The sequence below is a fragment of the Heliangelus exortis genome, chromosome 19 (genome assembly GCF_036169615.1).
Source record: "Heliangelus exortis chromosome 19, bHelExo1.hap1, whole genome shotgun sequence".
In the NCBI taxonomy this organism is placed as follows: domain Eukaryota; kingdom Metazoa; phylum Chordata; class Aves; order Apodiformes; family Trochilidae; genus Heliangelus; species Heliangelus exortis.
In genome coordinates this window covers 9,547,883-9,575,699 of record NC_092440.1, presented here as the reverse complement: position 1 = coordinate 9,575,699, position 27,817 = coordinate 9,547,883, and the positions used below count along the sequence as shown (strand labels likewise).

Here is a 27,817-nt window from a genome sequence, read left to right as displayed (position 1 = left end):
GCTGTGGACTCACAATCACTCTTATAGTCTGATGCCAGGGAGCAATTTTTATGAGTAAGGGGTCACTATTATGAGTAAGAAGGACTTAGTATATTATCTACCTCTGCATTTGTAAAGATAAAATTAGAAGATGAAGATAACTCCCTTGTTTTGTCACAACAAGCTGTGTGACCTTAGGCAAATCATGTCTGTGTTCAGCAGACAAGAAGGAATAATACAGTTGAAACTAAGCATTTTCAAGGTTAAAATATTCTGGTGATGGTAGTGAAAAAATATCCAGTGTACTTTAATAAGTGTACTTGGCCAGTCCTTAAGGTCAGAGCAGCTTTTAAAGACCATCTGTGGTATCACTCTATTCACTTCTATGAACCAGGATCAAATGTGGTTCATGTATTTGTGTGGTCCAACCCCTTTGAATTCTCTGCTCAAGTTATGTTAGGAAGGGAGAGGAGCACAGTGGTTTGCTATGATTTTTATGTGTCTGTCTTTAAATAAAACCAAATCCTGTCAAAAGCTGACCAGAAGACTTTTGTTTTGCAGTTTTTTAAATCAGTTTCAGGGACATGAGTTGCAAGGTGAGATGTGCTTTTCAAATTACAATATGAGGGACCTCTGAATATTTTTAAGGTAGTTAATGTGGTTATAAAGTGAATTATTTTTTTCCCTGTGAAAAGGGTTATTTTTAAATGACAGAGCTGCTGAATTAAAACTCTAGTTATTGTATGAATACATTTTAAAAGCCTTAGTTTTTTTGTCTTTTTATTTTTATCCATGGATTATACATTTGGTTTTATATTTCCAGACATAAGGAGCAAATTCCTCAGAAAAACCAAGAAAAAGAGCAGAAATAGAGTTTGAATTGACATGCTAGTAGAATGTTTATTGCAAGCTTAAAACTCTATTATTACTATCAATACACCTACATATCCAGACCTCTGATCCTGGGATGCTAGGCTAAAATGTTAATGAGAGCAGAATAAATGGGTTGTTAGCAGTCATAATAAAGGAAAACCAACTGAACTTTGGCTAAATAAGTGGTATAAGTTAGGGAGTCCTTTGAGCCAGTCCAGTTGGGCCTTGCAAGTTTGAGGATTTGTCAGTATTTCATGGAAATGCTTACACCACAGCCTTCTGGAGAGAGATCTGAAAATACCTGGAGGGGTCAGCTCTGATCTCTCTTGTGAGACTGGAATTTTTTTAGGAAAGGTTTTATCTATGATGTCCTCTCCCACACCTTAGTTTCCTTGCATTTGTTGTATTCCTTCTACAAAGCAGAAGAAGAGTGCTGCTGAAAGCTATCTTAAAAACTCAGGTTGTGAAGATATTGGAGTAGAAAGTGTGAATTCTTTCTAATCCTCATTTGTACAAATAAGTTGAAGATTAAGGATTTTGAGCCAGAAAGGGACTGAAGTCTGAAATGTATGGCCCCCATTTGGGACTCAAACAGAGGAGCTGAACGAAACTCTTCATTTCAAAAAGCCCCTGCATGGCTTCTTTCTCTGTTCTCAGGGAGATGATGAAGACGACGACTTTGACTCTGCCCCTGATTAATCTTTGGGAAAGCGTAATCACTAGTGGTGTGTTCTGGATCATTATTCAGAGACTTTCAGACAGAAATAAACCAGAGAACTACAACAGTAGCTTTGTCTAATTATTTTTATCTGCTTAGCCCTACTTCATGTATTGAGCAAACCATTTCTCTTCTCCAATTTATAGTCAATGATCTCTGGGACAGAGATCCAAAACATCCTGCAAAGTTTATTCTAGAAGCTGACTTGATGAGAGCGTGTTTATGCCTTTAAAAGAGGCTGTTTATTATGGAATTAATTTAGGCTCTAAAATCATAGCTAAGTTTTATAGCACACTTGTATGCATTTATCTGCTTTAAAATATTTTGAGCTAGATCTCTACTGTGTGTAAATTGGCACAGCCTCTCAAGAACTGAAAGAAACTGAGATGATTTATACCCTGCTGAAGTTTGGACCCCTTTGATTTTTCTTTTTTCTTCCATCTGTATAAGACGACAACCACTAAGAAAGAAGACAACCCTCTTTAATCTGTGGAGAATTTAGGCACTAATCAAGCACTAAAAAGGCACCATGCCGAGGCTGAGAGCTAAAATACTAAGGATGAAATCAAGTAATTGCTTTATCTCCTTATTTTCAGACATCTAGAGAGATGCTTAAAGGCAAAACTAAAAGTAAATTAATGAATCTAGCTAAGTGGGTTTAGCAGTGGATGGATGTATTAAACTTCCCCTGAAAGTAGCAGCAAATAGGTGAAATTCAATACAGCTTACAAAGGCAACACCAGCAGTCAGGAATCAGTGTGGTTCTCTCTCTTGGTATATTCTGTAAGTACCCAAATCAAAGGAAAAAGTGCTTGATTTAGGGGAAAAAAAGGTTGATTATTTTTGGGTAAAAGTAGCTCATAACTGGGGAACGTACCTTCAATACTAAGTTTATTCAGCAGTTAACTACTGTCATGTCTCTGATTTAACTGAAATTCCTATATTTTCCCAGCCCCCTGAATCACAATCACAGCAATTATTTGGTCATTTTTCTGGTGGATATAATTTGTGAGCAGGGGTGAGCCCTTTTTTTTAATGAGTGATTGAGTATGCATAACAACCAGACTGGTTTACAATTACATTCTGCTGCAGCCAGTTCCTCATACTGTGCTGCTGATTGGGATCTGACTATTGGTACCAGAGGGATTATATTTTTAACCTCAGTTTTTTCTCCTGGAGGTGGTTTTATATAGATGTTTATTTTATCTAGAGTAGGAATTAAAAAATGCAGGTTTTTTTACACAAGTTAAAGACTTGAGTAATCATGTTTTTTCTGAGGAAAAGGGTAATAGTATGAGGGCCAAAGAGGCATTGGTAGTTCTTCTACAATGTCCTTTACAAGCAGAAAATTTCCCTGGACAGATAAGGTTGGCAAATGGAGGTCTCTGTCCCCCCCCAGCTGATAGTCCCCTACTATACCCACTACTCCTGTGTGGTTCAGACTTAGCCAGCTCTGATACTTGCCTAACAGGCTGCCAGAGCCTTGGCCTTATATTGGATTGCAGATCAGTAGGGGATGTCCTTCCTCCCCTTGCCAGAGGTCACAAGCTTCCAGCCTCCACTAACTATCCTGAAAAAATCTCTATTTCCCAACCTGATAACCACATGGCCTCCCAGCTTGTCCTTCAGGATGTTCTTTCCTTGATTGTAGCAGAATCAGCAAACATTGAAAGCTCTGACCCTTGATGAGATACATCACTGTACATTCTAAAAGACCTCACTGTACTAGAAATAGAGATGAGAAGTAAATCAGGCTTAGTGTTCCCTAGCTGTGGTGGTGAAGTATGTAAGGAACCATGGTATTTTGGGATTCTTGTTTGGGTGAATCAACTGGGTCACAGAATGAAAAATACAAATTATCAATTGGAGGAATTTGCAGTTCACTCGTGGATTTAATACGTGTGAATCTGTGCTCAGGGAAGGGAAATGTTACTCTTTGACTTGTGCCTTCTCCACACAGTGTGAATTACAAACATTGACAGTTCATGCCTGCTGGCATAGTTATTCTCTGCAGAAATATTTGCATTGTATGTAGTAGTTAATAAATATTCAGTTAATAGAGAATATAACAGTAATTCTCTACAAAATGAGGATGTGTTTTTTAACTGTGTTTAAAATGAACAAAGTTCTCTAATTTCCAATCATTTCAGTCTAAATGCCAATGAGTTTGATACCTTAGAGCAAGCTAAGGAATTCTCTACAAAATGAGGATGTGTTTTTTAACTGTGTTTAAAATGAACAAAGTTCTCTAATTTCCAATCATTTCAGTCTATATGCCAATGAGTTTGATACCTTAGAGCAAGCTAAGGAATTCTAAGAGGAGCTGGCAACACCACCTGGAGTTCAGGCTTCCTGGAATTTCTTATTGTTTGGGCTGCTTTTTTCTGTTGTTTATGAGGATGTCATAATTGGAAATTTTCTCTACCAGCTGTCTGGGTAAATTTCACATTTTGAAAAATGAATACTATTGAGTTTGAGGAACACACTTTTATCTAATGACTTTTTATTAATCTTTTCATTTGAGACTCTTCAAAGCCTTCATGCTCTGAGGAGAGGACTTTAAAAGTGTTGGAAAAGTTTATTTTCTTAGCAATTTATGCAATGACCATGGCTACTGTAAGGATGCTGGATAGTCTTATTACCTGGAATTACATATGCCCAGAAAAGGGTTCTGCACTTCAGAGACTTTGGGTCATTCCCAATAACACTGAAGCCTTAACCACTGCAATTACCACCAAAGCTTCACTCCTAGCAACTAGGGAAAGAACAGAGAAAGCAGTTATCTGGGTAACTAGGGAATTTATCACCAGAACAGCCTTCTGTTTCACTGGCCCATTAATGTGCAATAATTACATACCCAGAAAACAGAATTTAGCTAAGTTGCTGGTGGGGGCAAGAGCTAGAGCAGCAATGATCTCAGACATATTTGTAAGAAGAAATGGGGAAATTCTGCAAATAGTTGGGATGGGATTTTAATTTTAAATCTGGCTGTGAACTTCCCAGTAATTTAGAACTATCTAAAAGTTTTCTTGTAGTGCACTAAGATAAATGGGGTTATTTCAGCATGAATATGTATGAATAGAATTGTTCTTTTTGTAGCAGAACGACCATTCAAATTGATGCATTTCTTTGTAATGTCTGAAGTAAGTTCTTTTCTTCTCTCCTTCTAATAGATTTTGGTCTTGCTGCTGCCATGAGTTGGGCGTGTTTTCATCAGTTCTTCTGTAAAGGAACTGTAAAACTGTATTTTACCATCTTTAAAACTATGAAATGGTATTGACAGCCACTGGGAAAGCAAGTGATGCTGAAGCATAATGAGCTTGCATGAGGTCTGCATTTCTTAGTATAGCTGATGTATCCAACAGTAAAATGTGAATAACTGAAATTTAAACAGCATGATTAATGGTATTTATAAATAAAGAACACCTTTATTTCAGAGGTCTTCCTTGAAGTATAAGGGCAGATTGGTATGGGGTTTTGAAATGCTGAGCAGGAAACATTTTGCTTAAATTTTCTTCTGTTTAAAATTGAATCTTTGCAGATTTACATCCAAATTTTATCAAGCAGCAAACTTTGTTCAGCCATTGCTATTTGGATTTTTTTCATTAATTTAAAAGCATTTAGGGAAGGAAAAGAGCCAGTGTTTTTCTAACTCAGTAACCTAAAGTAAAACTGCTAATTCCATATGTAGGCACCAGACTGTGATTTGTTTTTTTAATGCCACTAATTTTACTGAGACTTCAGGAAGCTTAACATCTCTGAATCCAGGTTGCCTATGCAGGTATTTTAGAAAAAGTAAAGAGGTTGGTCCCATTCCTATGTATAGGTGCCCTACCTTCACGTAGGAATTTTAATAATGCCACTTTCTGTTACCTTACCACCCTTTTGAAGGTCTCAAGCCATTTTTTGAGCCCCAAGGTAAGGCCCCAAGCATTTTTTTGTTTGTTTTTTCAACAGAAGAACTCTAATTGTCTCTGCCTAGAAATGAATTCAGCAGCTCTGGAAGACTTGTAGGTCCAGTGCCTCTATGGTGGGATTACTTTAAAATTATTGTGGGTAACTTCCATCTGAACTCAGATGAATTACACTGTCTTAGTGTAATTACACTAAAGAGTTGTTTGGTTTATTCTTGACCAATTGATGGGAAGCATTCTGTGTTTCTGATCACAGTTGCTTCCACAAAGAGGAACTAAGAATTTGATCACTTCAGGTTTCTGAACTATAGTTTGGGAAAAGATGGTGCATTTTAAATTATTAAAATCTACTTCCAGCTCTCTTGCATTTGAAAAGTCTTGGTTCTATAAGAATATTTTGTTTTAGTTCTTTATCAGAGTGAAAACTTTCAGAGGAACAGAGCTGCCAAAAACCTCTTGGAAGAGCAGGTCATTTGGCAGCCACTGAGTACATCATTCCTACTGCTGTGCTACGGGAGGTGGAAGCAGCAAGACAAGAACCTGTGTGGAACATATTTACCTGTTCTGCTGTGGATTAAGTAAAAAAAGATTTTTGGCTCTACGCATCTGCGTGTAAATTCAGTCTGAATAGGAGGCAGGTTATGAAATGAAATGAGATCAGCTTTGAAAAGTAATACTAACCACAGCTAATCTTAAAAAAAAGAATATGAATTACTACCTTTGGAGCAGCCAAGAAAATTAGAAGCTTGTGTTAGGATCTCTAGATCTTGCCAGATTTTCTACTGATTTGTGTTCAGGCTTCAAAGTTTGTTTCAAAACAGGTGTGAGCTCCATGAAGCAAGAGGATGTGTATCTTAATCTGACTACAGGTACAGAATGTTGAACCAGCATTTATTTAATCCAGGTCACTAATATCCTAACCCCCTTCTGACCTGAGGAGACTTCCAATCTTTCTTTTTACCTGAGTGTGTCTCCATTTATGTTCTCTGATGTGAGCACTGATTGTGCCCTGGTGTCTGTGCTCAGATGATATGGAAACAGTTATCAGATTGATGGCTGGCTGGGCTGGGTTTGAACCAGGCATCTGGAGGAGAGAGATTCTTTTTAGGTTTGCCAAGTCTTCTGAGCATAGGGATGACAGAGAGGGGAAAGTAATTAGAAAACAGACCAAGAATATTAAACATGTAAGGAGAAACCAAAAAAGGTGGGACAACTCCTAACAAATAGTAGTACATCATTAAGGTTAGTGCTTACTGTGCAAGGGAATCATCTCCCATGTTCAATGAGAGAAATTCTTGTCATGGGAGAGTCCCTGTAATGCTTTCCCAATGTGTACGTTGCCAGTGGTTTGCAGCCTACTTCAAAGTGAAACTCTGAATCCGTGCAAGCATGTGGATGTAAAATATACACCATACACCCTGCTCTTGTGCAACTGGCAGCAGAGTTCCTACAGTTGACTTTACTGCAGGGGGGAGTCCATGCAAAGGAACTGATTTCAAGAAACCCAGCATTCTTTGTGTGATGTTGACATTAGATGAGTTATTTGTTCTGTTTGCATAGTGATTACTTGACTGCAAAATAAGATGAACTGCACATTTGTCCTTTGTGCAAACTCTTGGTGATAAGACCTGTAAAGAAGGAAGGGATACCTGATGGTTTCAGAGAGCTAGGGACTACCTTAGCAGTTCCTGGGGTTTATACTATGTTAGGACTAAGGTGCAGAGGCAGAGAACACACGAGCAAATCTGCAGAGGGCCTCCAGTGTAGCTGGTTCTAATTAGTCATTTTTATGAGCTCCAGAGTCAGACAAAAATGAGAAGCCCTCCCCTTGTGTAGTTTCCTGTTTGCTGGGTGCATGTAAAAGAGATCTGGCCCTGATGTATGTTAATAATGAGCTGATAATGTAAGCCAGCTGAGAGATGTGGAGTTAGGCTGGGACACTGCCAAGTGGGAGGTGAAAGTTCAGGAACTGACTCATGTTGCCAAGCCCTGGTCCTGTGGAGCAGGTCTGCCCATTAATAGATTAAGTTTCTCATTAGGGCTACCCAGCATATGCTTACAGCTTTTAGGTTTCAAGCTGAAACCCAGTATCAGTAAAAACCTGCTGAACAGAGTGGCAGATTTACTGGTAAATAAAGGATTAAAGGGACATTTGGCAGGGTTGTTGGACTGGAAAGCTGACTGCCCTTTGAAGATTTCTCCATACTGTAGGTCCTCCCTTTAAATTTATACTGAGAGACTTGTTCTGCTCTTTACCTTGCAGGCCATAGGGCAGGGGTTTTACGTAGTCTGCTTTGTATCCAGCAAGGACATGAGATGCTTATATTGGTCTTTTAAGTCAAATGCATGTTATTGCCTCTGAAGCAAAACATAATGAATGTTGTTAGCTCAGAGGAGCCTGGTGTAAACAGGTTTCTTTCCCACTTGCAAGCCTGGTCTTGTTCGTTTTCATAATGGGCAACTCACCATTTATAGCATCTCTAAAACTGCTCTTGTTTGTTTCCTTTTTTTTTCTCCTTTTGTTTTTTTTTGTTTGTTTGTTTGGTTGGTTGGTTGGTTTTTTTACTTTTATGAGGATCTCCAGGAAACTAATACCACTGCCTGCTTGGGTTACAGCATGTGAGGTTTATTACATATTATTTTGGACAGAATAGGAGTCATATGTTACTAAACAGCTTTAGCAAACTGAAATGCAGGTTTAAGTAGACTTATTAAACAAAGAAAAAAATAATATATAAGTCCAGAAGCCCTACAGCTGACAGTACTCTGGGACTTCAGGGTGGCATTGGCTTTATATTTCTTTATTGAAAGCAAAAATTATTACCATTAAAATTGTGGTTATTGAATTTGCATGACATAATAGCTCTTGTACCCCTCTGCTTTGGCTTGGGAGACGTGGAATCAAAAGGAACTGCAGGAAAGGCATTGTAAACTGGTCAGTATAGTAAAAGTTTCCTTTTGCTTTTAATTAATCTGAGCCTATTGTGTTTTTTTTTTTAAGTAATGAAGGAGACAAAACTGCAAATGGGGAGGCAGCAATGATTTCTGTCTAAGCCCTCTTCCAGCAGAAGGGTTTCCTTTGTTCCTGCATGCCCATAAGCCCCAGGAATCTTTAATCATTGCTGAAGTCAAATTGTCTTGATCCAATAGCTGTGCTAGACCATGGTCTTTTCTGATGTGAGACATCTGGCACCAGTAAAATTACAACAAAGAGAAGGTATATGGCTTTTTTCCTTGCTCAGACGTGACATGAGCAGTCAGTCTGAGAAATTAGGTCAAGAGTTGAATTTACAGTTTATCATCCACAAATGAAATGTAATTATGTGTCTGTGCACAAATGTGTTGCATGTGTGCAGCAGTACAGATGTCATTATGATAATACAAACTATTGGAGTTACATAAAGAATGGTATTATTTTGTTTATGTAAATCAGAACTAGCAAAAGGATTTTTCTACCTCCAAAGGAGCCTATATCGGGCCAAGCTGAGATTGTGGACTCCATTAGGAATCTGCAGGTTTAACTTTACCTCTGAACCACTTACCCTTTAGTCAGGGATGAAATTCCTATGGCAGAGGCTTTTCTGAGGAAAGCTTTCCTGGGAATGAGCAGTTGGGGTCCAGTTGGGGATCAGCATGAGAAAGCACACATGGGTAGGCAGAGGTGTGCAAGGGGCTGGTTTGTGTGTTCCCATGGGAGTTCCCCCCACCCTAAATGAGCACCCAGAGTCCCCACTGCTGGGAGTCAGCTGCATGGGGAGGGAAAGCTCTGCTGAGAGCCAGGGGCTTGCAGCCTCCTCTGCTTTCAGTGTTTCTTGATCTTGTGGAATCTTGCTCACAAAGGAGCCCTGACCACTTCTGATTAAATCAGAGGCTTTTATTCAGCTTTAACCCCATCCTCTGCTGTGAGTTCCTTTGTTACCAGAGCCCAGGGGTTCCACCCTGCAAAGCCACCAGGAGCTGATGCTTCCAGTTGTTGGAAACCTGGACTGAGACATCTCCAGTCAGCCACATCAGCTTCTCTATCCCTTAGAGGGCAGCTTCAAACACTCCTAAGGTTTAGTAGCATAAATCCTGAGGAGATCTTACGTAAACATATTCAGTGAGTGCTCATTAATTTCCCTTAGGAGCCAGGCATAATTTTCAAAGAAAGGAAAAAAAATGAAAAATCTTTAGGAACTGCACCTGCTGGAAAAAACTGTAGTAGGCACTTTGTGGGTTTAGCTGTGTGAATTAGGGATCTGTGGCAGGGACATGAGGGAGCAGGAAGGTGTGGAAGTTATGTTAGGAAAGGACAAAAATAGTACTTGCAAAATGTATAGTGAGGCTTTATTTCATTGATTTGCAGGGAGGTCTCACTGAATCTTGAGCAACAGCACTTTAGGAGCATGACACTTTGAACCTTTTAGAAAGAGAGTACAAATTATTTGCTCTGTGAAATTTCGTGGCACTCAGCATAGCAATCTTGCATCCATCATTGTCGTGTACCATCATCAATGACTTTTAGGACACTTGAGAAGCAAAAAGAAGGTTTTCTGCTGGCCCCAGAATGTACATACCTACTCTCTTGTGCTTTCAGAGGTGTGCAGGTCAACTTTGCCTCTTTCATTTGTGTACTCCATCATGTCTTCTTGGAGCCTCACTAGACTGTTCTGCTGTGTACATTGGATGCAAGTTCTTGTAGAATATCTTTATCTCTAGACATGCCTTGTTGTTTGACTTCTAAATTTATTCCTTAGGTACAAACTTTGTCTTTTGAAAAAAGAACTTGATCTCATTGGTTTCTGCATCCTAATTCCAAAGCTGGAATTGCTGGATGGAATTGCTTCTTCCAGATACTTGAAACATATGTTCTTTCTACACCTGTACCTTAGACAACATCTGTGTTTTGGTTTGACCGTTTCTAGGCAGATAGAAACAAGAAAATTAGAGCAAATAAAAGACTTTAGCAAAGATGTCTTTAGGAGATACCACTTTAAAACCATCCCTTAGAGGTCCTATGACCAAACTAACACCAGTGTTCTAGCCATGCCTTTTGATTAATCCATGGGAAAAAGTATCCATATAAATTTCCACTTGCTTTTCTGTCTTGCTGCTGTTCCTCCATGATGAGTCCTTTGTGCTCTGTGACAAAGAATTACTTGAGGGTTAAAGGTGACACGGAGTTCATTTCCCAAATGGGCAAGGCTGTTCCCCACCCCAACCCCTCAGCCTCATTTCTTCTCAATTAAACTCCTCATAAATCCTGATTGCATTTTGGAAATGGAGATGATAGGGGTGTAGCCAGGCTGGTGGGATATTCTGGCATGTTTTAAGTCACCGTATGCATACAAATATTTAATACAGGCAGGTAAATGTGCATTCATTATGTCTGTTACTGTTCCAGACTCCTCCATGGAGGAGGAGGAGAGAATGAAGGATAAGTGTCTGTCTTCACTTATAAATTACCTGTTCATACTAAAATTAAATTCCTTTTTCAGGAAGCAATTAGAAAAAGCTTTCAGGTCTGGAGCATTGCTGGTGTAGCACATAGTAATTTTTCTGACTCATATGGCACTTTATTGCTTTATACCAATGGTGAAAACTTTCTAAGGGTGAAATTCTACAACAGTTAAAGCCGATCTAAGTCAGCACTTCCATAGTCTATTTCTCCACAAATTAGGTATTTTACACCAAGTTTGCACAGATTCCTGAAGACACCAGGTAGGGGAGGTTGAGGCACTGAATGTTACCACTCTGAAAAGTTGACAGACTAGAGTCTAATCTTGGAAACATTGCCAAGTTTCAGACATTAAGGGTAAGGTTCTTACACTGTATAATCTTCTTAGACTCTCTCGCTTTCATGCTTTCACCTGATACATGAGCACTCTGATGCCACAGTCTCCTCCTTCACATGCACCTACTTGGATTTAGCTGTGATCTGCAGAATGGAAAGCAGAACAATTGCCCTGGACTGTGGTACTACCTTAGACAGCCATCAAAATCTTTTCCGTGTGGATCTTGAACACTGAGAGGTCTGCTCCCAAGCTTTGCAGATTCTGGATCTAACTTGTTCAATCCTTTTTTTTATTATTATTTGCTTTAAGTACTGGGTAGGACAATGGAAATAGTTCTTGCTAATAACATTTTCCTTCCTCTGAAAAGCAAAACTCCCTAAAGATCAGAAGATAGGAAGCTGAAAGGTTTATTGAAGGTAGCTGCTTAAAACTACCACTACACTAATCCAAGTCACATACCCCTTCAGGCAGTTATCAGTCCTTTTGTGTAAATCTTCTCGTTATGATGACAGTTCTAAGGAAAAAGCTACTGAGGAGTGAGGCTGCTATCCAGAAAGGGTTTTGCTCTGTTGCAAGAAACTAAGGGTTGCCAGTGTGTAGTCTGTCAGAGCCCCAAAAACTCTCAGCCATGTAAACAAAACTCAAGAGAACACATGTGGTAGCTGGCATGTTATTTGGCCTAAAGATAACTTGGATTGCCTTTAAAACATAGGGCATTTGCATTAAGGAATGACTCTTGGAATCTATTTCAGCATTTCCAGTGGCATGGTGCTTCAGGGTGTGTTTTAAAACCTGTGGTTTGAAGGTACAAGTTGAAATTTCCCAACCTCTTAAAAGCCATGCAGCTTCAGATGTGGTTTTTATCACCCATGTGTAAAGGAGTTTTGGAAATGGAAGGACTGGATTTGTAGATAACAACATCAAATGAAACTGAAGGTGACTGAAGCTTTTGATAGAAACTCCTGGAAAACTCAATTGAGTTACACTGCCTCAGTTCCCTTTCTGGATAGTGGGAAAAATTCTTCTGTCTGTGCATTTTACTGCTGAGGTGGGATGTGAGGTCTGGGAGGGCTTTATTTAGTCCAGAACCATGAGAATACAGGCTCTGAAACATGAGATGCCAGTTATGGACATGTCGAGATGTATGCAAAAACCTGGTATTAACCCTAGGGAAAAGCTGCTTCAGAGCTGATGGGAAGAAATTATTTTTTGATGGGGAGAAATTATTTTTCTCTGGCTCTTTGAGTTATATCCCTAATACTTGTGAAATGCAAAGCACAACAGAGATCATCTCAGTGTTGGCATTTTGGTACTGATGTATTAGAAAGTCCTGTTGTTTAGGTAGCTGTTTAGTTAGTTTTAATTAGTTTCTCAAAGTGTATCCATTTAAAAGAAAAATTTTATCCATTTTTGTTACTGAGTGGCAAAAGGAAAAGCATTTTACTCCCGTAGGACCTCCTCTGTGTCCTCTTCCTACACCTTTGTAGCTGAAAGCTCCATCCTGCCCAGATCTGAGCACTGCCCATGCTGAGCTTTGTACTCTCCCTTCTTGTTGATTTTTGTGGCAGTGGGAGAGTGCTGAGCAAATTGCACCATTCAGGCTCTAGGATCCTAATCTCTTTTTAAACAAGGATTCCGTGTAAAGCAATTTAATGTCTAAACAGAGGAGTCAGTGCCTGTCAGCATCTAACAAAGACTGAAAGAGCAGAGCAAAGCATGGTCCTATTAAAAACTAAAGAGACACAGAACAAGGAACTGATACATTGCCCAGGCCAGAACTACTGGTTTTGTGCTTGTAACTTCCATCTTCTCATTTTTAATGTACTTCAGTAATGAATGAATAAATGAATCTGTGATATTCCCTTAACTAGTCTTTTTTATAGTCTGGCCAAGGTTTAAAATTTTATGGGCGTTTTTGTGAGCCATCTTGTAAAGAACGACATTTGATAACATCCTCTGTAGAAGCCTGTCTTCTGCATAATTGTACACCTATTTCTGATTAAACTAGAAAATCCTCACTATGTTGTCTACTTCTTCCTCACTTTGTGATTTCCACTCGTGATTTTTAGCCTACTTTCAAGGAAGAAAAAAAAAAAAAAAGACATTGTTCTACCTAGTCTTCTTCTGATGAGCTAACTGTGTTTTTTAAACACAGGTCAATCAAATTTAGTTGTAACTTCATTTCATCACTAGAGAAACTGGGTTGCAGAGATTTTTCTGTGGCTGCCATGTGTTTTCAATGGAGCTGGGAATAAACTCTGGTGTCCTAAATCCTTTTCCTCTTTTCTACAGCTATCAGACAAAATCAGCTTAAATGTTTGGGTTTGTTTTTTGTTTTTTGGTTTTTTTGACTTTTAATGCTGGCACAATGAGTGAATGCAGAATCCATGGAGTAAACTACAATGAGGCAAAGAGTGTTGGAGCAAAAGGCCATCATATGACATTTTACCTCCTGTATGTTGCTCACAGGACACTGACATTTGCAGCTTTTGGCAAGGGGAAGAAACCCTGAGTTCCTGATTGGTGTCTGTGTAGAAGTTTTCCAAATCTTATCTCTTTAACAAAAGCTTTCATTAGTGGAAATTTGAGTTCCAGGTATTTATATTTGATTCTGAACAGTAACTTAGCTTAAATATGTCAGGTGGCTTCTGCAGTACAGGCAGTTTAATGTCAGCACTGGGAGTGGGAGTGATTTCCCAGACCTTCACTGACCTTTGCATATACATTGTTGTTTTACAGACTTTTAAGGTCATCAACCAGTCTGAGAAAACACTATAGATTTCTGTCCTGAATGTCAGGCAGTCTTTGGCTAACACATCTCAGTTATATGAATTGTGGATGAAAGAGATGATAGGCTTGCAATAAAAGGGTATTTTGGATTTTAATCATAGGGTGAGATATATAGAACTGTGTCCATCAAAAATTGGAGCTCCTAGGCTGTCATTAAAACAGTGGAAATGCATTTCTAATATGTGGTCTTCTGAAAGTTTTCCTTTTGTCTCTGAATTACACTTTAAAGCTTCTTTTTTTTTTTTGTTTGTAGGATGGCTGCATACCGCAGAACAGCTATTTGCTGTTTTATACATGTCTGCTGTGTCAGTAATCCTGAGGAAAATGGAAAAACCTAACAGATGCTGGATAATGCTTTATAATACAGTGGTCTAATCCTGGCTTCTAATAGATAAATACTAAAACACAATGAATTTTACATATAGTTAATGACATTAGTCTAGATGGCCTACATATCCTTCCAAACATTGAAATTGTCAATTTGAGTGGGTTTTTTTTTTAATTAACATAGAACTGGAGTTTTTAAGACAGAAAGGAGTATGGAGACTCCTGTTATCCCTGTACTTCAACAGGAACTCATGCTGAGAAAAACCTTTTTCAGAAAGGAATTCAGCCTTGATATAAAGACATGAGAAGCCATCGGTCCCTTTGTTGCAATAGTTGTCTTCACAGTTAAAAATATGATCTAAATTCTAAATTTCATTTTGTTTTGTTGTACAGAAGAACCTGTATTAAACGTTACAGGTTTGTTTCCTGGAAGGAGTAATTACAAATGGGCTTTTTTTGAGGGCCATACAAAGTGCAGAGAAAGCTTCTCACATTATTCTTCCTTTGCATAGGCAGATGTCTTCTGGTTGTCTCTGGCTAGGAGCCTTCTGGCTGAGGGGGGCAGACAGATGGTTTCCTTGAAGGCTCAGTGGCTTATCAAACATCAGCCAGGGGAGATACGTGGCCATTGGCCAGTGATCTCCCACCTACAATCTAAACCCTTAATTCCCTAGTCCAAAAGGAACTTCAAACCAACTTCATAAGTGGATGGCTTAAAAATATTAAGCTTTTGTGACTGTTCCAGTGAATCCAGCACCCAGGGCTCCAGCTCCAGATGAAATACCCTCAAAGAAAATTCCTCTTGCACATCCAAGAAATAGTAATACGGATCACAATTCAGTTTTTCATATCCAGCTCCAAAAATGAACTTGAGCTGGACTATAGTGGAGTAGGGGAGCCGGTTATGTGCTTAACAGCTGCTTGGTGGGGTTCAGCTGAAGTGCTTCCCAAGCAAATGATGCCAGAAGAAGGATTAAAAAGTCACCAGGCTGTTACAAAGGAGGAGTAATTAGTTATAAACCTAAATTTTTGTTCTTGGCTAAATACCAGCTTTGTTTGATGGTCCTTAATCTCTTCCATGATGGACTGCATTGCTGGACAGATTGTGACTCTTGATAAGGTAGAAGGGCAAAGCACTTAACTGAGTACTTGTAAGTCAGGCCTGCTGTATTCAGAGGCAGTTTTCATTACAGAATCAGTGTTTCTACATTTCCTTTCACACCTTTGCCTATATTCTTCATTTCCTTTGCAGTTTGTAAAAGCTCTTGTGAAAGGAGAATTTTATTTATTTGAAACCAACTGAAGGCCAGTAAGCATCTTTTGAGGATCAAAACACTGAGGTGAACCATCCAGTGTTTTCTCAGGATATTTACACCCTTTAGCTAAAACTGCCTGAAGGATTTCAACTTCCATGGTAAAAGTTTTATTTGTATAAACATTCCTGTCACAGAGACCCTGTTCCATTCTACTGAAATGATTGTGTCCATATTAGAGGATGAACTGTGATGAGATAGTGCTCCCACTACTGATACTGTCCCAGAAATAAAATACTTTTAATTACACCTTGCTTTAACACGAGCCTCTGGAACTGTTCGTGGTTGAACAGAAAAAAGAGAGAGATCTGTTCCAGAGCACCTGAAAGCATGGCTTGGAAAAGGAAAGGCATGTTGGGTTTTTTTTTTGCTTTTTTTTCTATGGCCACCCTGCCTTGCAACAGTCTTATTTTTTTTTTAAGTTAAATATAGTTATCTTCTGCTTAATGATTGTTAAAAATAATAACTTCTGATACAAAATTCAGAAAAAGCCTTGGCATCTAGTTTAAATAGATTCTCTGATAAATTTGATAACTTTATAGCTAAGCTGATCAAGCATACAAAAATGTTCTCTGGAGAGACTGACAATTAATTATATATACAAGGACATGGAGGTTAGTGGGTAGAGATGAAAAGTGTAGAACAAATCCCTTAAATGATGGCCTGTAGTTGTTGATGCACACGGTTGGGATTCTAAAATAAAATGCACAATTTTTAACTACCAGTTTTATCAGTGAAAGGCTTAAAGTGCTTAAATAATTTGTCTAAAGTACAGCCATCACTACAGAAATATAGCACTCCATTATGTACTGTATGAAAGTGGGTGGAAATTTTTAGACTACAATAAAGAACAGAAGCTTTGTCTTCTTTTTGCTGTCATTCTGACCATATAGGTTTTGCTGTTTGCCTTCAGCTAATTAAAGAGGAAATTGCATGGCTGTTTCTCTTAATATTGGGCCAAGTCCCATATACCTCATCCATGTGACTGCTTCAGGATAAATGGAGTGCCTGCAAAAATGAGAGCACTGCCTGTCTGAGGGCAAAGTGCTAAGCAAAAGTGCTGGGAATTGCAGAAAAACTGTTCAGTTTTAAACATAGACCCTGGTCAACAGCCCTTTAACATATCAGGCCTTGTCTCTGCAGCCTGCTGAGTTTATTTCTGATTTTTTGCAGCTCTCTTGGAACCAAAGGTTGTCCCTCTGTAGTGGTGGTACCACATCTAGAGCATCTCTGGAAACAATTCAGGAAAACTGGGACCTTAACCCAATGCCTACATTCACCCTAGTGCTTGTGTTCTTTCTTTTACTACAGGTTGTGCTCTTTAATGTTACCAGGCTCTTGGCCTGGGAGAAGAGGATCCCTACTCAAGAAATTCTAGTCATTTGTCAAGTCAAATTCAGTATCCACACTGTAGATTTGGGTGGCAAACCAGATGTTAGAAGCAGGGTGGGGTCTGTCATGTAAATGTCACTGAGACCCCTTTGCAAAAGGCTGCAAGAAGCTGCGCAAATCTCAGCAGGTTCATTCAGGGCAGGTGAAGGGATTTAGAGAGGAAAGTGAGACCAAACTGCTACTGTTTCAGTAAACCAACTTCTTTTTTCTCCTAGACCAGAAGAAATAAGGAATATATAGGCTTTTCTGTTTCCTTGAAAGGCCTATGGTCCAAAGTGGATTGTCTTTACATTCCTTATTTCAGTGTTACAGCACCTGGAAATGTAACCCTAACAGATTAATATTTGATTCAGCTAAGAGGAAATCAATCAGCTCAGGAAGTGGCATTTCTAGGTTGATTTTCAGCAGAATTAAAATGCATGCCAAGGATTGGAGATTTACAGGATTGTAACAGTGTGCTAAACTGATGTTATATTTTAAAGGTGGATTTACTTTACAAAGTGTGTGTTATGCCAGTAATTTACTGAATGATGGTGTTTCCACTGACAGGCCTCTTACCTTTTTCTTTTTCTCTTTTTGCCTTCTATTTTTTTAAATTTGTTTTTGTCCAGTCACAGCAGTTTGCTCATTTCTGAGAATGAATTCTGCTGAAAGAATTCTACTATCAAGTGGTGAATGAATTAAAAATGAAAACCACATTTTAATTCCTTATTTCAAATTTATAGCTGTTGTCCTCAGAGAGCATCACTTTCCCCCTCCTCCTTGTCTTTCCTTCCTTTTTTGTTAATTGCCTAACATCTTTTTTTGCCTTCCAAAGCTCTTCATTTTCCCAGCACTGAGTAGTGCCAGCATAACAGTGATGTGCACACTCCACAGGATTGTAGGGCAGTTTTCTGTCAGGAGTAGTCATTTGGTGTAATGACAGCTATTGATTATTTCTTCAAAACATTTAGTTAAATTTGACTGCATAATTAGCATGCTAACAGCTAGACATGCTGGAAGGACAGAGAATCTATTATTTGCAAAAATCCTCAGGCTGCAGCCCCTTGTGAGGAAACTGATGAAAGATTCTGTCTCTTTGGGATCTTTTAGATCTCTCTTTTAGAGGGCTTTTTGGAGATCTCTGGGTGTTCCTGAGTTTCAGATGAATCTGCACAGAATGCTTTGCACTTACAGTTGCCTTTCTTCTTTAAAGAGCAGAACTTACACAGAACCTTAACTTCTGACTGCGAAGGGATTCCCCAGGAATGATGGAACTGATAAATGTCTGAGCTGAAGGCTGTTTTGAAATCCTAGTGCCAGTCTAGCACTGGATGAATCATCTTTCTTTTGCCTTCTGTACCTATAATCTCTTCAGTGTGAGCAAAAGAAGGGTTGTGGATAGTATTAGGTAATCCATATGTATTTTAATTGTTCTCCACTTTTACCTATCCCTAATTTAGGTAGTAAATTTTACCTTTCGACAATACATGTTGTTAATCTTAATAACAGAAAACATTTAGGTGAAAAGGAATCTGATACTCAGCTGAAACTGAGAATCAGCCACTACGTGCTCATTTTTCTCAGTGTGCATCATATGTTAGTACTTGTTGAAATATTTGTAGCCTGTGATGTGCATCTACATTTAAATAACTTAGTAAGCTGAGGTACTTTCAATATTAAATTATGGAAGTGTAGACCAGCAGAAACAGTAATATGAGAGCAAAGTTTCTTGATGGAGGAAGGAGTGAAATGGTGTGTGTGTCAGTTTTGAGCAAAGCAGTTTCTGTAGAAGAGGAACTTTGATCTCCTGGCCAGTGTTCTGCAGGGGCACTGATTAGCAGCCTTTGGGAGCTGGGGTTTAGTGGACCATACTGGTGTACCAAATACCTTATGGATGCTGTAACTGAACAGAAAGATTGGAAAGACAGGAGGGAAGTTTGTAAGGGGGTGGAAAGTTTAGAAAGGGGAGGGTATGGCCAGAAAAAGAGCAGTGAAGGTGAGCACATGGGGAGTTTAAAAGGTGCTGTGTTTACTTACAGGATTACTTTTGGGAAGCTTCAACTTCAGTTTGTAGGCAGTCCTTAAGAGATCTGGTGTGTGCAAGTTTATGCACGTTTGCTTGAAGTTTTGTTAGGGAGGTGAGACATTGCACAGGGGTGACAATTAACCTATTTATTTCTCGTCGGGGTGATTCAGTGGGTATTTTACAGGCTCGATGTGTGTTAGCAAAGCAGCCCTGCAGTTCAGTTCAGCCATGTAAAATGGTTACTGGGGCAAGTATTGCTTCTGCTATGTGAACCTTCTTCTGGGAGTATGAATAATTGATTGTACTGGAGAAAACCCTTCGTACTTGACCAGTGTGACAAAACATTTATCACAGATAAATGCAAGGTAGCACTTAAGCCTCTTCTTTTTTTTTCCTTTTGTGACTATAATTCAGGAAGGGTTGGCTATATCTAAACGTGTAGCTACACTTGAAATACTTTTTTCATGAAATAATGCTTCACTCTAACTTATTGGGTAGCTCCTTCAAAGTTGTACTAAATGTCCCTTTGAGCCTACAACCAGGTTTGATCTAACTCACATCACCTTTTCTTTTACTAGTGACAGAGTGTCGAGTGGTCTTGGACAATAATCAGAAATTTTCTTCATTACCAACATACCTACCTGTGAGCTATCGGATCCTCAGTGCTGAGACATCTTTCTTTCTCAAAGAAGCCAACCAGGACTTCATGAGAAATTCCAGTTTGCAGTCCAGGGTGGAATCATTCTTCCCCTACAAAGCCAAGAGACCACCCATACTAAATGCCAGCTACGGACCTTTTTCTGTGGAACAAGTTGTGCCCCAGGACCTAATGTTAACTTCCAGCTTTTTTGGATCTGCCAACAAGTTTACTTACAACTGGAAACTTCAGGCCTACATAATGAGCAACAAAATTTACCTGAGCAAGCCCAAAGTCCAGGTCCTGTTCTACATTGTGGGCAGGGACTGGGATGACTACAGCACCACGGAGAAGCTGCCCTGCCTGCGGGTCTTTGCTTTTCGAGAGACGCGGGAAGTCAGGGGCAGCTGCAGGCTGAAGGGGGACCTGGGGTTGTGTGTGGCAGAGCTGGAGCTCCTGCCAAGCTGGTTTAACCCCCCCACGGTTGTCACAGGCCGTAAGAAGCCACCAGATCAGTCTGATGGGAGCCCTGTGGAGCTTTACTATACGCTTCAACCAGGAGATGAGAAGGGAGAGTGTACTGCTGAGGATATAAGGAAGGGAAATGCTATCCGGCCAGGAAAAGATGGGATGGATGAATCTATGTCCCACTTACAGAGGATTGGATCCGTCAGCCTCCATCGAGGCCAGGAGACTTCTCAGCTGACAGAGCTATGGCTGGATAGTAATATTGTTGTTTGGTTGCCCTCAAAGCCTGTTAAACAAGGAGAGGTGGTGAATGTTTATGTGACAATTGCCAACAATTCTACGGTGGATCAGTTCGTCCTAAGGTACAGTGGGTTGGTTTGTCATAGTTTCTCATGTAGCACAAAAAGAGGTTTAGAACGTGGACTGAATGTCACTGAATTTGAAATTAATCCACACTGAAAGTTGCTCCTAGTCACAGAGGTACCTTGTGTTCCTCACCGAATGCTGGGAAGAGGATTGAAAGCCTCTGTTACTAGGAGGTATGCCGTGCCATTTTTCACATAGCCACGTTATGCAACAACATACAAAACACAGCAATTTGCTGCTTTAGTGGGGCCATTTCTGCACAATGACAGACAGTAAGGCACCAGAAAATTTCTCCTTTTTACAGGGCTTTTAAAATAATTTTTTTTATTGCACGGGCTTGGAGTTTAAACATAGCAAAACTTCAATTACCTACTTGAAGTGCTCTGGCAGTGCTTTGCCTCTCCCACACAGAGTGGTTTTGTTATGAAAGCTCTTGAGGGAGGAGTTTATCTGCTTGTAGTTAAGTAGCATTTGTTTTTGCCAACACATACACCCTTTAAAGCAAGGCCTAATATGTTTCATATTGCTGTTGATTGTAAGGGACCACTAGAAATGAGAGCCATTAAGTTGGAGAGGATCTGGGAACATAAGAACTGCCTTATTGGATTAGATCACTTTCATTTATTTTCTTCTTTAGCAGTTTCCCTCCTGATCAGATGAAAATCCTTTGAGGATGACAAAGACTGGGAAACTTGTTAATCTCTGAAATATTTGATGTATCTTTTCCTTGTTACCAGGCTTTACAATTCAAGGGAAATTTCCACAGTGATAAGCAACAATTGCTCTTTAAAGCCTCAGGGAATCAGTTTCCCAAAAGATTCTGCAGATGAAAGTATTTATTTTGAAGGCTTATGTGAATTAGATTAATATATAGTTGACAACTACTGAGAATAGCCTTTAGAACAGCAAGTGTTGCTTGGCAGATAAAAGGCTTTTATTTTTTTAAAAAAGGGGGATTTTAGTCATCCCAGAATAGTTCTGATGTATGCAGCTTTGTTTAAACTGGGGAGATAATCTCTTGGACACCTGGGTACCGAGTGACACCTCCCTCATAGAAGTCTTTCCTGATGTTGTTGCATATCTTTTATTGAGAATCTTTTCTTCCCAAAATAGTAAAAACAGAATATTTTTCCACATAACAAGTATAGCTGTGGTGAAAGAAATCTAAAGGCAATGAACTGGGTGTTTGCTGGGTGGATGGGAGAGAGGATTGCTTTTTGAAGGTCTGTGTCACAGTCTGCATTTTCCTGAGAAGTGAGTTAAACAAGATTGCTGCAATCTAGTAATGTGTTTCTTTGCTCAGGAATGAATCTGACTGTCTAGGTAAGGGTATTATATGAATGCTGAGAGGTGCAATAGATAGAGATGATGATGGGGGACATCAATAGTTGCCTTTGTGAGTTGCTGGTACGAACAAAATGGACTGGCTTTGGTTTGAGAAGAGGTGACTGATTTATCTGGAGTAGTCCAGAATTTGTTGATATCTGTGTTATCACAAAAGCAGAGAACAAGGCCACGTTCTCTTGCTGAAACACCCTTTTGACGGAAATAAATTTGCATTTTTGCTTAAAATTACTTTGAAGCAGACACAAGAAGAGAAGAAGCTGTGGACATTAATTCTTCTTTAAATTACTTGCTTTCAGTGGGGATGGGCAGGTGGTCATTGTCTTGAGATGTAGTACAGGGCTGACTCATGTTCTAAAAATCATCCTATTCCCTGTGCTTCCTCCTCTCCACCACCAGAGGCAAGAAAATCAGTGTGAGGTGCTTTTCCAAACCAGTCTTAGTTTGGAAAACTTTGTCTTGTGGGCATGTTGTAAAGGGCTTGCCAAGCCAGGTTAAGTATCCTGGTTCTGGGGTGGTAATCTGTTGTCTATGGTGAAACTTCCAAGGTGTGCAAGTATGAAATGTATGGTATGAAGGTATGGAATTTTACTCAGGAATCTATGAAGTGTCTGTATCTTACAGGGAAAAAAGCCAAGCAAAAAAAGTCCAGGGAGCAGCGAGTGCTTATTCTGGGTCTGCCTGGGGGCTGCTGTAACCTTCTCCATGACCATTTACCTGGTCAGATAGAGGGCTGTATCCTCTCTTACTCCCAGGTTCCCAGCAGAGCAGTCCCTACATCCTATGACATGCATTCACATTTAATCATCCTAAAGAAAACCACACCACACATTATCCCCAGGCACAGTGGTTTGTTTACTTTCTGTTTCTTGTATATTGTTCATTAAGGAATTGCAACATCCAATGCTGAAGCAAACAGCTTGTGATCATTGCTTTGAGCTGTATGTGTGTGTAGAGGGGGGTAATAGCTACTAATCTTCTCTGGGAAAGGAAAGTAGACTGGTCTAAATGACCTCATCTCCACAAATCATTGCAACTAAAACTGTGTTCTTAAATTGTGTCTTAATTCAGAATCCCATTACTGTATCTACAAATTTATCAGCCCAAGAACACCAGTAAAGTCAAAGAGAATGACTAATATGACAGGGAGGGAAGGGGATTATGCATGGTAGTACATTAACACAGTAGGAGCACCATCTGAATAAACACAGATCTTCCTTTCTTGCCTCTAGTCAGCACAGAGCTATTGTGAAAGCAGTTCAAACAATACTGATAGGTTATAGGGTATAGATCTCTTCCCAAGCCTGCTTCTCTCCTGCTGTGTCACTTCTGCTAAAGTCTTTAAATCCATTTTCTATATGCAACAGAGAAAATCTGAATAGTTGGTCAGCATGACTCTTGAGAGGGAGAGGCCTCTTTCAGTCCTGTTTCTAAAAACCTTTTTCTCCTTCTGCTGAAAGATGTTTCAGGTTTGCCATATATTATTAACAGTAGCATGAAGGGGAAAATCTTGATAAAAGAGCTGAAGAAATAGAGAAGGGAGAAGAAAAGACTGCACTGAATTCCTCCCATTGGGAAGGATTTCTGAGCCCCCAAAAGAGGGAGGAATTGTACTTAACTGCTAACTGGTTAAGTAAGGAATATTACCTCTAGGAGTTGGGTAAACTATGAACAGGAGAAAAGTAGCATCAGTATAGGACAGAAAGGTGAAAAAAAAAAAAACCAAGCAGTATTGAAAATAAAGGTCCTTTAGGTCTTCTGTGCACTCCCCAGAGCCAAGATAAATTAAGGCCACTGGCTTCAGCAGAGCTCCCCTGGTTGTTGCTTCACCAATTGCTGTGCACACACTTTTCTAACCAGAGTTACCAGTTTGGGGATATTGTCTTAGAGGAGCAGGCAGCAAAATCTTTAGGCAAGACCCTGTTCTTTGGTGCTTTTCTGAACTACCATCACACCCAGCAGGCTACAGATTAGGGGGAAAATCATAAGCATACAGGTAATAAGCTATTCTTGTGAAGTTAATTACAGAAAATAATGTTTAGCTACATGTATATGGTGAGATATTTGAAGGTAAATAGGAAGCTGGGCACTTGGTTTCTATTTGTAGCACCAGGGAGTGGGTGAGCCAAATGCTTTAGGCAGCTTTGAAAGGTTGGCTTGTGTGCATTACTGGGTTTGTACTGGAGCTCTAGATACTTTTCCAACCACTACACCATTAAAAGATCCTCCCATCTGTTTTTCGTGGTGTGACATGGCACATTTGATCTGCCAGAGCACTCTACAGCACAGGGCTGAAGCAAAAGGTGTGGGAGTGTTAAGTGGTTTATGTTACCTGCTGGGCAGCAGCTAATCTCTAACTCACTCTAGAAGGTGCTGAACCACCAGATAACCTGATATACAGGAGGCATTGAGCAGGATAAGTAAAGAGAATGGGAATGAATTTATCTGTCCTGATTAGAGAAAAGAGGTAAAAAAGTGGTACTTTTTTTTCCCTTGGAAGGCTTATTCTTACAGAATTTGCAGTACAGCTTAGTGAAGGGATGTAGATTGTAAATAGTGTTACTGAATTACCTTTGTCCAGCAAAAATCCAGACAATGGATAATTAGTAGAGATAATAAATCTACAAATTGGAAGAAGGATAAAGGATAAATGCAATGAGGAAAGCTCTTAAACTCATCAGCTGGGGCAGCTTTCTATATCAGTTCCTAATGAGTATTGACAGCAGTGCTGTGCCAGGTGGGGTGGAGAGCAGTTAAAAACCTAGAGGAAGATGCAGGCGTGGAGCAGCACTGCAGTACAGAGCTAGAAAAAGTAGTTATGATTGTGACATGTGTGACCTGCCTGCTTGTATATCCCAATATTTTCATGATCTGGCCATGAATGGCTATTTTGAAGGAATTGTTGAAGGGAAAGAGTACTTTTCTTCTCCAGCACTTTGCCTCTTTTGCCTGGAAGACCTATTTGACCCTCCCTAGCAAAGTAGCCACCCAGAGGAGCTGCCTGTGCTTGGCACTGCCCAGAGCTGTTCTACCTCTTCTGGGATAGCATCACTGCAACCACAACTGAAGCTTAAGTTAACCAGAATATACAAGACCAAAACCAAAGCAGATTTCACTCTACATTTGTGTTAAACCATAGGTCAGGGCATATTATCCCATGTATTTTTTTTCCACAGTAAATAGAATTATGATTTCCAACGCTGAAATCAAGATTGTGTTTAGATGTTTTGGTATTTTGTTGTTGTTGTAGGGTTTTTTTTTGTTGTTGTTTTTGGTTTGGTTTCTTTTTTTAACACTGCTTCATATTTAAAAAAAAGAAAAATAATGCAGCTCAGAATGAAATGAAGAGACAGAATGATTTGGTGGAATGCAACAAAACATTTTTCCTTTCCCGTGCAGTTTAACGTTACTTAAATATTTAAAAGCGATTTCAGGTTTCACTGCACTAAAGCTTTTCAGTCAACATCTGAAGAGAAAGGAGTTTGAAGCCCTCAGACTTGCTTCTGTTATCTATTTTTTTTTTCATGGTACATTTTCAATTGAGAAGAATATCTTTAAAAAAATCAGGCCCAGAGTTTTATCTTCTGCACGAATGTGAAGACACAGACACAATCTCTGAAAGTTTAAAGACCAACAGTAAAAGGATAAATATTTCCCAATATAACTAACAAGCATCTGTGGTGTAAAAAATACCTTTTCAATGAAGAGAATGCATTAGTGCTATTTTGAGAGAATGGTATCACACTCCAGTTAAGTTTAATTTGCATGAGCCCTTAGCAGGCACTTTTCAGGGACATCAGCGTTGTACCAGAGGCAGCTGAGTCCTCCAAACAAATGACTCATTCTAAAAAATGCTAAGCTGGAGCTGGTGAGGATGTCCTTTAAATAGTGATGGAGAAAAGGTGCTTCTAACTAGAATGAGAGAATTGATCAAGAGCTCACTTGCATCTGTGGTAGTAGTGAGTCAGGTTTGGTAAAGTTTAAAAAGGGGCTGATTATGTACTTGAAGTTGAAGCTACCTAGAAGAGAGAAAACAGGCAATCCTCCCCTGACCCTCTTAAAAACAAAACAAAACCAAAAAACAAAGAAAAAACCAAAACCAACCAAACAAAAACTTTAAAAATGTGGTGCTTGAGAAATTTCTGAACTATTCTATTGCTATCTGCAACCAAATATACTCCTTAGTACTGGGAATAAAGTATGGATTTGTTATTAGAAGGCTGAGTTCCTTGTTTTGGGAGTCATTTGCTGCTTGCCCATGAGTGAGTCCCAGAGCCAGGGAGTTCAATCCTGCTGTGTGCAGGAGCTGAGCAGGGAAGTTCAATGGTGCTGAAGCCCACAGAGGACTCAGCACTGGGAATCAAAAGTTACAGCCTCCCTTTTGAAAACATTATCTTAAGATCCCGATCAGCTGCCTGTGAAGTGGAATTCCTATCATGCAGAAGTATTACAAGACTTAATTAAATCAGCAGTGTAATACTTGAAGGAATGTTCTTTTATTGTGAAAGCAGACATGGCCACAGTATGTGCTCAGTTAATTCTGGGGGTTCTTTGAGCCAAATCTATGGTTATCCCCGTGTGATTCTCAGCCCTCCTGGTTATGTGACAGGTAACACATTTTTCTAGGTGCAGACTAAGCCATGAAATCCAATTAGCCGTGTCTACACAAACCTGAACTATATATATATATAGTTTATATAATAACTTCATATAATCCAACTATGAGACACATTTGGACTTTTATGCTTCAGGCTTGTATGTTGAAAATTTTTCCTTAGTATGTTGATTGGAAAAGTAGGAGGAATGGAGAGGAACCACTGCAGGGGGTTGGACACAAACACCAGAAATGAAGGTAACAAAATAATTGCATCAGCAGCCAGCCAGATTGTTGCCAGCTCTCCATGCTGCTTCCAGTTCTGGAGCTGCAGGTTTTGGTTAACTTTTGGCAAATGCATGTGCATATCTGACTTTCAGAACCGTCAGACTGAGGCTTTTTATTAAAATCCCCTCTTGTAAGTAGTTTTCCTTCATCTCCCCTTTAGTCTTGGCAAAGCAGTGAAGTCATTCCTGGCTGCTTTTCCCAAAGCTGCTGCAGACGGGAGCCTCCGGCTGCTCCTCTGCTGAGCCCCTGCTCTGAGCTGCTCTGTGTCTCCTGCTCCTGCTCTGCCTGACCTTTCCAAAAGCCTCTGAGTGTGCAAGGCTGCTTAAAGATGAGATAAGGCACCTCTCCTTAATTTCTGTTTAGACTATTAGCCACTCGTGTGACTCAAGTTGCAACAGTTAATTAAATCCTTGGTTACTTGCCTAATTAGAAACAATGGTGGCTCATTAAAAGATCATACCATATATACACCCCAGTTCTCCCAAACCAGCAGTAGGGAGGGAAATTTCATCCTACTGGGAGTGGATTTGAGTTGAATCAAGATAATGTTTTCTAGCTGTCTGAAAAAGACTGTGATCTGATGCATTAGGGAGTCTCCTGGGGACCCTTCAGTGTGATTATCTGACAAGCTGTTGTGTTCCGAGGCTGCTGTAAGCAAGAAAGTGCATGAATCTGGAGGTCTGAATGGAAATAAGTACCCCTGAGAAGAACTGCATGACAAGGCTTTAAAACCTTGTGCATCTTTTGAAGCTGTAAGAACAGCAGTGATTTGCTGGAGTGATACTGGGAGGGCCAGCAGCAAGTCATAGCTCAGGGCTTGCATGGGGGAGGATTTGGGATGGAGTGGAAGTATAAGGAGTAAGCTCAGAGTAGGTGCCAGGCCCAGCTGAACTGTAAAATGTCATGATTTTATCTGTATTGGTTTACTGGTGCTTGTGGAGCTCATTTTTTAAGACAAGTTGTCAGATTGATTGAAGGGTCTGTTTGGCAGACTACCACTTTTTACTCATGCGAGCACATACACAAAGAACT

The 27,817-nt window shown here is 39.7% G+C and overlaps 1 protein-coding gene across 2 annotated transcripts in view; it reads left to right on the top strand.

The window, feature by feature from the left end:
* The window catches only part of TMEM132C (transmembrane protein 132C), a 180,917-nt gene that overhangs the window by 37,561 nt on the left and 115,539 nt on the right, over positions 1 to 27,817 (top strand). For both annotated transcript variants that reach the window (XM_071763112.1, XM_071763113.1), the window contains exon 2: positions 19,667 to 20,555. In XM_071763112.1, coding sequence (XP_071619213.1) covers positions 19,667 to 20,555 — 889 coding nt within the window. The remainder of the gene's footprint in view (positions 1 to 19,666; positions 20,556 to 27,817) is intronic.